At 44.4% G+C, this 10,902-nt stretch overlaps 2 protein-coding genes across 2 annotated transcripts; one reads left to right on the forward strand and one right to left on the reverse strand.

Moving 5' to 3' along the window:
* The first annotated feature begins 1,776 nt into the window (after window positions 1-1,776).
* LOC100833150 (arabinosyltransferase RRA3) lies at window positions 1,777-6,975 on the forward strand. Its single transcript, XM_003562328.4, has 2 exons — window positions 1,777-2,061; window positions 5,528-6,975. Exons 1-2 carry the CDS (start codon window positions 1,873-1,875, stop codon window positions 6,614-6,616), a joined length of 1,278 nt encoding a protein of 425 aa, XP_003562376.1. The 5' UTR covers window positions 1,777-1,872; the 3' UTR covers window positions 6,617-6,975.
* A 1,985-nt stretch (window positions 6,976-8,960) lies between these two features.
* On the reverse strand, window positions 8,961-10,633 carry LOC100833464 (3-oxo-Delta(4,5)-steroid 5-beta-reductase). Its single transcript, XM_003562329.4, has one exon. The coding sequence runs from the start codon at window positions 10,474-10,476 to the stop codon at window positions 9,286-9,288; it is 1,191 nt and encodes a 396-aa protein (XP_003562377.1). The 5' UTR covers window positions 10,477-10,633; the 3' UTR covers window positions 8,961-9,285.
* Window positions 10,634-10,902: the final 269 nt, after the last annotated feature.

A 10,902-nucleotide genomic window follows, 5' to 3' on the forward strand; every position in this document is an offset into this window, starting at 1 on the left:
ACCCAGAAAATATTCGAACTTGATTTGGTCCACAATGCTTGCACAAGGACGGTGTATGTTTCAGGATTGACCGCTAAACATCCTGCCAACCATTCCTGCAGCTGACTAAACATCCATGTTTGAGGGGTCGTTAGATCCAACTCCACATACTTAAACTGACTCAGATCAGCTCCGTGCTCGGTTGTTAAGACAGTATCGGAACCGTAGTAAAAAACAAATTTCACTACACCGGACATCTCTGATGCCTAAAAAAAAGTTTAGACGCGTCAATTACTAAGTAGTACGGCATATAAAAAATATTAATACGCGTCAATTACTAAGCAGTACGGCATATAAAAAATATTAATACGCGTCAAATACTAACCAGTACGGCATATAAAAAATATTAATACACGTCAAATACTAACCAGTACGGCATATTAAAAATATTAATACGCGTCAAATACTAACCAGTACGGCATATTAAAAATGTTTAGACGCGTCAAATACTAAGTAGTACGACATATTAAAAATATTAATACGCGTCAAATACTAAGCAGTACGGCATATTAAAAATATTAATACGCGTCAAATACTAAGCAGTACGGCATATAAAAAATATTAATACGCGTCAAATAATAACCAGTACGGCATATAAAAAATATTATGACGCGTCAAATACTTAGCAGTACGGCATATTAAAAATGTTTAGACGCGTCAAATACTAAGCAGTACGGCATATTAAAAATATTAGTACGCGTCAAATAATCACCAGTACGGCATATTAAAAATGTTTAGACGCGTCAAATACTAAGCAGTACCGCATAGTAAAAATATTAATACGCGTCAAATACTAAGCAGTACGGCATCAAAAAAAATTTATTCTATCAAAACATATTACTATCAGCCATAATATTTAGACGCATCAAATATTAAGCAGTACGGCATTAACAGTTGATCAAAACAATGAACACTACCAAACGCTAAAACATACTTCTATATATACATACACACGTATCCTCATAAACATATACATTATATGATAAATACGTGAGAGATTAGAATTTACCCTTGAAGCGTGTGAACCCTAACCTTGAGAAGCCTCACGGTCACCGGATGAGCACCACCACCACCTCCAAACTCCTCCAAACCACCACCATTGTCCCAACTTAGCAACAAGAAATTAGCTCAAAATGTTCAACGAAAAGAATAGATCAAGGTGTCATTGGGTGCTAAATAGCAAGGGGATTCAGTTTTGTGGGTTAAACGGGATCAAAACTCACTCATTTTGGCTAAAAATTGGGGGCATTTTTGAGGAAGAAGAAGAGGAGAAGAAGAACAGAAGGTGCAGGCAGGAAGAAGAAGAGGGCTCGGTGGGTTTGCCAGGGCTCGCGCGATGGGAGGGGAGGAAAGGAAAGGGAAAGAGAAAAAGAAGAAAAGAGAAAAAGAAAATTCCCCCGGCCCACGAGAGGCCTGTGGGCCACGGCCAGGCCGAGTGGCCAGTCGGCCTGGGCGAAGCCGATTAGGCCCAATCGGCCTGGGCCAGGCCGACTGACGCGTGGGGGCCCCGCGGGCTAGGCAGGCGGCCTGCAGTGGGCCTAGGCGAGGCCGACTGGGCCTAATCGGCTTGGGCCAGACCGACTGGGCCCATTCGGTCTCGCCCATGCCGAAGCCGTATTATTTTTGATATTTTTAAAAAAGCATATTATTTTTGAAAATGATTAAAAAATGTATTATTTAAAAAAAATTAGCTAATGGGAAACCATTGCAGCTAACTGAAAAAAGAGAGAGTGGAACTTTGACCTCGCCTTCCCGTTTCCCGTTTCCCGTTTCCACTCCTTTCCTCGCTTTCCCTGTCCGACCTAATCTCCGTCCGCCGACGAGATCTCCGGGATGACCGGCCGGCACGGCCCCCTTATGCTCCGTGGTGGAAGCGGCGGCAGTGGGAAGCCTCTCTCCCGTGGCTCCCGCATCGTTGTCGCCGTGGTCGTCGGCGTCGCGCTGGGCTGCGCGTGCGCCTTCCTGTACCCCGACGGTTTGTTGTTCCGCTCCTCCGCCTCCGCCCTCCAGTGGTCGCGTCAGGTACCGCTCTTTCTTTCTTCTACTCTTTCTTATTCGTTCCCTGCATCTCAGAAGAGATGATGTTATGGGTTTACCAGTTAGCATGCTCACCTGAAGTTCTTTGAAGCTATGTTTTGCTTTATGTCCTGGATTAACAATGAACAGTAAAAGAACATGGTTCTCCATTTCATGCAATGGACAGATCCAATCAACTGCTAGGATTAGAAGTCAAAGCCGGATCATGGGAACTATAAACTATTAGTTACTGATAGTGCACTCATTGCTTTTAAGATGACTGTTACCGATAGATTAGTTGAAAATATCTTCCTGCTGGGCAGGTTGGCACCTGCAAGGATCCATTACTGTCATGTTTTCCTTTTTCGACATTTCCATTGTTTGGCAGCTTGTCACAGATTGCTTCTGTTTAGGTAATTGCGATTCATATGTTGATTGACACCCTCGCATACTCAATAGTGGAAGTCCTGTGGCACCATGCCCAGAGCTAGCACCTAGGAGTCACTGTTATGTTCATTGTGTTGGACCGTGAGAGGGAGTGGGTGATGAGTTTGATCAGATTTTATTTGTAGGGAGGGTGATAACTAGCATAGAAGTATATCCTTTGGACAATTTTCATTTTCTATTCACTGATTTAAGTCTTAAATTTTATTGATGATCGTTGCTTTTAGCTTTGTTTTTGTTTATTTTATAATCAGATTTGCGATGTATCTGCAATTCTGCACTAACATAATTATCCGTCAACCTTTACCCTGCTTAACTGAAAGTTGCATTCTTACAAGTATTTTTTTAGATCTGATTGCACTGTTTATACAGGACATCTGATTGCACTGTTTATACAGGACACTTACTTTCAGATGATCATTTTGGGTCAATATGAACTTTATTGAAAAAATGTGGTCAAAGACCCGTACAATAATGCGCCCAGGAAAGTAGAATGCTGCGCTATGGGAGATTTGTTTTTCAATTTCCCTTCATATGCTTATCTGTATAATGTGTGTAAAATTAAAGTTTTAACCCTTGGTAGCTCCCATGCTCTATCAAATTGTTCTAAAAATTGCTCTGGTGGCCTGACCATTCTGTCAAGAACTCGTACTAGGTCCCCTATGGCCCTATTTGGTTTAGTATTATCCGGTTTAACCATACGGTTAGTGGTTAAATGGGGTGTCGAGGACAACAAGGATATCTATACTTCCATGCGTGGTATTCCAGTGCTTTATGCGGTCGTGTGCATAGTTCATTTGACCATGTACAATGCAACTGCTTGGAGGGGTGCTTAGTAAAATATACCTGTTATTTCTTGCCACCTAAGATGGCGTTGATGCTTATTTGAAGCATGAGTGTTTGATTAGGCACCAATGCTGAAAATGTTCTTACGTATTTAAGTAGCTTGAATTTATGCAATAAATTATCTAAGCGCGAACTAAGAGGGGCTTGCAATGGAGCAGATGAAATTTACCTAAGTAATTGATGATGTGGCTGTATTCTCTACTTTTAAGCACCTTGCAGTGTTATAATTAATCCTAGGAGTGGAGCCAGAACATGGTCGTTGGGTTTAACTGAAGCCAACAAAATTGTGGAAATCCCATACAAATCAGTGATCAACGGAGCTAAGCATATATTTTAGTGGAGCTGACCCTGTGATCTTTATTTCTGGGCTCCTGGCTTCACCTGTGGGTAATCCTGTTGTTGTTTTTCTGTCTTTCTGCTGTATGATGACATAGTTGAAGTTGTAACTATATACAATACGGTACTACAAAATCATGAGCTCTAGTTTTTTATTGGTACTTTGCCGTTTACTTGGATTTACAATTATATGTTCTGGTCAAAATTAATCTCTTTTGTTTACAATTATATGATGAAAACTGGTTACTTCGATTTTCCTTAAATTTCTGAGTAAAAATTGTGATGTCTAAATCATCATGCTGATGTTCAAAGATGCATGCATGTCTCTATACAAATAAAAAATGTAAAATATAGAAAATAGTTACAAGGCCGAATAAGGCCTGATTCCTATATACGACAAGGTGAGGTAACTGAGTATGAGTAGATAGCGGAAGGGTAGCGCCCGGGCTACTGGTAGCTCTTTATCCAGGTCGAAGGTAGTCTCCTCGGGGTTTGAATTGGTGGGACGGCAGGCAGATGGAAAATGGTGGCCTTTTAACAGAAATCCTTAGAATACAGGTCTCCCCGGCCCATCGTATAGGAATATGGTCAAAATACTGGGCCAATAGTTGGGCCAAAAATCCGTAATTCTTGGGCCATAATATCTGAGAATGTATTGGATGTGGGCGAAAAAGCGTAGTTGTTTTGCCATAATATGGGTGCATGACGTGGACGTGCCTGAAAACGCAGTCCAGGTTTGAATAGAAGCACTGCGGTACAGGTGGATTTCAAAATGGCCCATGTTGGTGATGCTATCAGTCGTAATTAATGAGATGGGTTATCATGTGGGGGCGCACCTACCAGCGTAGGGCACGCCCTACTGCGGCTGCTCAGCCCTAGTTCGTGCCTTAGTCAAATTGCTTGCTAGTTAGAGTGTTAAGAGTCAGGATCTAAGTCGGAAAGGTTTTGTCCCGTAGAAGGTTACCCTGCCGACCTGATCTAATTAGGTTTCCTTTCTTGTTTCCCAAGTTGTAATTGGCTATTTGTACCCCACCCTGGTCTATCAATAAAGCAAGCAGAACAACTAATCTAATGTCTCATCTCCTTCCTCTGCGCCCCTCCTCACCCCGATCTCCAGCTATAGGGCGGCGTGGCTTCAAGCCTCGCCCTCCAACCTATCACGGCTACAACCTCCGCTCCAACCCTCAGCCCCCTGGTTCCCAAGCACGTGACATGGGTGTTCCTTCAAGTAGGATTGGACCCAGAAGGACCGGTCGGTACAAGTTGGGCTAGGTCAAAAATATGGGCAATCGGACCGCTGGAGTGCTACCTGTCGGAATTAATGGCTGAAGCTTCAGGTTGGTTTAGGCCCAGGTTCCACGCCAGGTCCAAGTTGGGCTAGGTCAAAAATATGGGCCATCCAACAGTTGGAGTGTGGAAATACAGATGGAGTACTAGTTGGGCTTGTGGAAATACAGATGCGGTGGAGCCCAGTGGCAATCATCCTGATTCAGCAAGCGTGGCTTTGATACCGAGCGACCTGTCGCCCGTGCTCTGAACGGGATTTTCGCTTAACAGTCCTTTCACTGCATATAATCTTCGTAAAGTAGATGGCTGTAGTCATTTACTCATTTGTTTTGCCAGACCCTTTTCTGTTTTTCCAGCTGTTATGGATCAGCGACTGAGCGCTCTGTGATTCACTACTTAGCACATCAGAGTCACTCTTCCTCATTTGCTACGTTGTATTTGATGCATCCCTATTTTATCCACCTTTATTATAGATTAATTACTTTACTCATTCAAATGTATTGTCCTGAAGACTTGTTATGTTCTAGTCTTACATGCACCTTTTTACTCATTCATTTAGGTTGGTTCAGTTGCTTGTGAATCATCAGACAGAGTTACCAACCTTAAGCCTCAGTTGATCTTATTGGAGAGAGAAAATACTGAACTAAAAAAGCAGATCAATGAACTATCAATGAAACTTCAATTGTCTGGACAAGGAAAAAATGAGGCTATGTATAAACCTGGTCCTCCTGGCACTGTCAAGGCTTTGAGAATGAATCCAACAGTATTGCCAGACGAGTCTGTTAATCCCAGGTTGGCCAAGATACTGGAAGAAGTTGCTGTGAAGAAGGAACTTATTGTTGCATTAGCAAATTCCAATGTAAGGGAGATGCTTGAAGTTTGGTTTACCAACATCAAACGAGTTGGTGTTCCAAATTATCTAGTTGTAGCATTGGATGACAATATAGAAAGTTTCTGCAAATCAAATGATGTCCCAGTTTACCGGCGGGATCCTGATGAAGGCGTCGACAGCATTGCAAAAACTGGTGGAAACCATGCAGTTTCTGGACTAAAATTTCGCATTTTAAGAGAATTCTTGCAGCTTGGGTATAGTATTCTCCTCTCTGATATTGATATTATTTTCTTGAGGAACCCCTTTGATCACCTTTACAGAGATTCTGATGTTGAGTCCATGAGTGATGGTCATAACAATATGACAGCTTATGGTTTCAATGATGTCTTTGATGAGCCCTCTATGGGTTGGGCTAGATATGCTCACACAATGCGGATTTGGGTTTACAACTCTGGATTTTTCTACATTAGACCCACAATTCCAGCAATTGAACTTTTGGATCGTGTAGCTGGTCGCTTGTCTCGGGAGCCCAAGTCATGGGACCAAGCAGTTTTTAATGAAGAACTGTTTTTCCCATCTCACCCAGGCTATGAAGGTCTTCATGCATCAAGAAGAACTATGGATATATATCTGTTTATGAACAGCAAAGTTCTCTTCAAGACTGTGAGGAAAGATGCTCAGCTCAGGAAGTTAAAGCCAGTAATTGTGCATTCAAACTACCATCCTGACAAGCTAGATCGGATGAAAGCTGTCATCGAGTTTTACGTCAACGGTAAACAAAATGCACTGGAACATTTTCCTGATGGATCAGAATGATACTAGTTGTTACCTATCATGCTCAGCAAATCTTACACCCGATGTGAGCTGTTGGGAGGTTTCTCTGGGTGCTGCGAGTGGAATGTTGGCATGAGCAAATTGATTGGATGATCTGTCATGTATGATTCACTGAGCGTGAGCTATTTTGACTTGTGCGAAATCTCTAACCTGAACAATCCTGTAGTGAACATGCAACTTAGATGTCCAGTTTTCGGCTTACATTTTTTACTTTGAAAGATTTGGTGATTGCCCAGGAAACTAATGAGTAGTGAGCAAGAACCATTCTTTTCGCTTTGGGTTTTGACCTTATCGAGTTGCAGTGATATTTAATTTTGACAGTTGGGTGGTGTTTACCGTCAGCTTTGGGTTTTAACCATATTAGCTTGATATTTTCTGCATTTTATCTGGAACAATTGTGGGTGTGGACAGGTCATAACACCCATCATCACTTCGTCAGATTTACTGTAAAGCTTCTCTCCGTCACTGGACCAAGCGATGGCACTCCTGGCTGCATGCCTGTATGTATCGGTGTATCCTCTCTGCTGCATTGCATTGCACCTTCTCGGTTGCCGCAAGGGCAACATGGATGTACGTTTGCCTCCATAGAGATAATGAAACTGACGACAGAGATTAATTACCCTGCAAAATTGCTAGCGGTCATGTTGACCAGCAGTCGCCTCAGCATCAAGCTCATATATTATTACTATTTCGCCAAGCTCTCCTGCGACATGTTCTTCGGTACTTGATTCCCCTTTCCTGAAGTTCATTAAGAAGATACCGATCAAGGCGATGGGCGACAGCCCGGAGAAGAATCCAGAAATAGGGAAAAAAAAAAGGGACTACAAGAAATTTGCTCATACATGACTAGAGGTGCAAAAAAGGTGACCTTGAGGGTACCCTCCAACTCTCAAATGAACTAGTTTTTCAAAAAGTGATGTAAATTCAGTTCATTCGTCTAATGCCCTTTGCGGGAGATAGGAAGAAGACATCCCTTCTAAATCCTGTGTACTGACTACATACTGGCATGTGATTACTAACTAATTTAAGGCTCTTTTGAATCATGACGGAAAAGACCCACAAGTAGATCATCAGGACAAAAGGAAGTCGCTTGGAGTCTTACAATGTCATCGGAGAAAGCAAAGATGAACAAACACATGTGATGTTCAGGTTAAGCGAAGACGTTGAAGTAAACCAATTCACTTGTAAAGCAAAACATAGAAGATGTACGTCTGGTTCCATATCATCGATCTTGTGCGGAGAGTAGCAGAGGGCACAGTGGTGCGATTCATGAAAATATGAACATAGAGCCATAATGATACCAAGAAACCAGATGAACCATAGAAATAAATGAACACAACACAACACAAAATCGATAGGAGGTAGTTAGGGTTCTATACCACCAATTTTTTATGGTGCAAAGAAGAACAATCACACGAGATCGACATGAGAAGAGGGTTTATGGGCGCTTTGCCTTTTGGTGCGATAGATAACTAGAATTTGATAATTTTAAATTTTTTGGTGGAATAGAAACTATACGACATCAAGCTTATTCAAATCAGTGTGGCAATCTTTGCAATTCACAGTTAGTGATATGAGCATCCGGGTCCTGTAATACTACTAGGCCAAGATAAAAAAAAAATCGAAACTCGACTCTGCTTTTACTATTTAAGATATGTGAAGTACTTCTGTGCAGTTTTTTTAAATACTAACCCCTCCATTTCTTTTCACAAGATGTTCTAACTTTTTTCTACATCAAACTTCCTCAAGTTTGTCTTAGTCTGAGTCAGGACAAAAGCTAGAGCATCTTATACAAAGGTACGAAAGGAGTATAGTAGCTTTCTTCCAAGTGAGACAAAAAACACGATCCCAAATCGGGTTTAATAGCCAATCAGTGATAAGTTGTCAAAGATGCCATCAACAGAAAATCATTCAAAATGATCAAACAGACGTTCCAGCTTTGTAGTAGATAGAGCTTTAGAACGGACTGGAATTCCCCAGAAAGTTGCGAAAGTAATACCAGGTAAAATGAGCCCAAGTTCTTATTTTAGAGCAGTTTTGAGGTGAAGCTTTTCCTTGAAACACAGCTGATTTCAAGATGCCGCTACATGTTTTTCCCCTTCAGAGAGAGGAGAAAACTACACAAACAAGACGAAATATGACAAGTCATACTGATCGTTTGTAATTCTGCTAGAATAGGAGTGTTTGTTGCTTCTGGGGATCAACTTCCTGCCGTTGTTATCTAGTACTCCATCATCTTTGCTCCATTTGCACCATCAATCGTCAGACAAAGGAAACAAGTGATATGGCTTTAAACAGTAATGCGGCAGCTTTTATATCTTCTCAGTGAAGCGAATCTCAAGCATATCATTACCAACAAAAGCAACAGATCAGCATACCATTTACAAGAATGGCCAAGTTTCGCAGGTAATTCATAGATGAATCCCTCACAATATGGAAAGCATCCAACCAATTACTCAAAGCTTCAACAATGGCAATGAACAACTACTAAGCAAGGGTACTCCATTCTAGTTTATTCTAGATTACAACATTTCAGAACATGTGACCATTCCCAAATAAGCAAACAGTTGCAATGAAACTAAATTCAAGAGTCACTGGGTATGAGAAAGAACAGGATATAAAAGAAACAATAGATATAGAAAATAAAGGTATCAGGGAACAATCTTGAAAACCTTCATCTTCTCGATCCATGTGTTGAAGGAGTTTGTCGTGTTCCGGAAACCAAGGAATCCATGTTCTTTGCTCTTGTTCATGCTATCCAAATGCTGGGTCTCAACATTGAACAAGGCATCGACGAACCACCAATTGGTGATCTCCTCCAGCTCGGTCCTAATGAGCTCGTTCTCCTGCAGAATTTCGGCCCACACTGCTTCCTTCCCTGCCATGGCCTGTGTAAGCATGAACCGGTTCTCCTCTCCATCATACCCAGCCCATTCCACCTCGAAATGATCTGCCAGCATCGGCCAAAGCTGTTTCCACTTGTACAAATCCCCATTGCTGCAATTGAAAGCCTCGTTCTTGGCGAATGGATCAACTGCCGCCCAGATCTCGTGCTCGGCGATGAGGTCAGCGTCCGAGGAATCACTGAAACCCTCCCAAGCGACCTTGGATCCAGGCCACCGCATAGTGGCACCCTCCTTGCGGCAGATGGCGGCGTAGACGCATAGACTACCGACGACATTCATGGCGCTCCGTGGAGAGAAGCCAAAGATTGTGGTGGGACGGTGCACGGACCAGCTGACGGCACCGCCGCGTCGGGAGACCTCGTCGAAGAGGACATCCTCCTGGTCGTAGTAGAAGTTGGGGTAATCGAGGCGGGGCATATCCTCGGTGTAAGGCGGGTCCGGGGCGGGGATCTTGCCGATGGCCTCGAAGGGGCCGATGTAGTGCTTCCGGCCGGTCTGGAGGCAGACGTGGACGAGCGCCGGGCAGTTGGGGACGACGACGGAGAGGACGTTCCGGAGCATGGCGGAGTTGGCCTCGCGGTTCTGGGCCTCCGTGGGGTGGTTGGACCAGGCGACGTAGAAGACGTGTGTGATGTCGGTGAGGGGCGTGAGGGCGTCGGCGACGGCGGCGGAGTCGGCGAGGTCGAGGTGCAGATGGGTGACGGCGGGCGAGGGCGGCGGGGACCAGGGCGGGAGCGGGCGGCGGGAGAGCGCGTAGACCTTCCAGGGGCCGCCCGGGGTGTCCTGGAGCGGGAGGATGTCGAGGAGGGAGGTGCCGACGATGCCGGTGGATCCGACGACGAGCGCGACGCTCTGGAAGGAGGGCTCCGCCGCGGCCGCGCTCTCGTCCTGGCGCTTCTTCACGGCGCCGATCGCGCCCGCCCACCACCAGCTCATCGTGGAAGCTTGGATGGATCGGCCGGCGTGTGGGACGAAGAGGGGAGAAGACGGGTCAAAACTAGAGAAAGTAGCGTGGCTGCGTGGGGGATCGGGACTCGGGAGTACAGGACTACAGGCACAGGTGGGCTGCCCTACTACATGTGTGGCCGTTTGGTACGAATCATTGGACGTGTATGCGTGTCAATGACTCGGTGTTGTGTGTGGGCGCGTGCGTTTTCTGGATCAGATCGGGGTCTCGATCTCCACGTGGTGCTCAACGGCTTAGCGGCGGGCATTTTTCTTCTTCTTTTCTTCGGTGAGGCGGGCACTATAATTCGGAGGTGCTATTCTATCCCCCCGGCCCGGATCCACTTTCAGGTCTCGCCAAACATCTGCCGTCCGGACGTGGCGCCCTTCTCCGGGCATCACCACAAAGAATTCTGC

Source organism: Brachypodium distachyon, chromosome 1 (genome assembly GCF_000005505.3).
Source record: "Brachypodium distachyon strain Bd21 chromosome 1, Brachypodium_distachyon_v3.0, whole genome shotgun sequence".
Classification (NCBI taxonomy): domain Eukaryota; kingdom Viridiplantae; phylum Streptophyta; class Magnoliopsida; order Poales; family Poaceae; genus Brachypodium; species Brachypodium distachyon.

Coding starts and splice junctions, on each gene's coding strand:
- LOC100833150 (XM_003562328.4), top strand. CDS start 1,873: ATGACCGGCCGGCACGGCCCCCTTATGCTCCGTGGTGGAAGCGGCGGC. Junction 2,062..5,527: donor CCCTCCAGTGGTCGCGTCAG/GTACCGCTCTTT, acceptor TCATTCATTTAG/GTTGGTTCAGTTGCTTGTGA.
- LOC100833464 (XM_003562329.4), bottom strand. CDS start 10,476: ATGAGCTGGTGGTGGGCGGGCGCGATCGGCGCCGTGAAGAAGCGCCAG.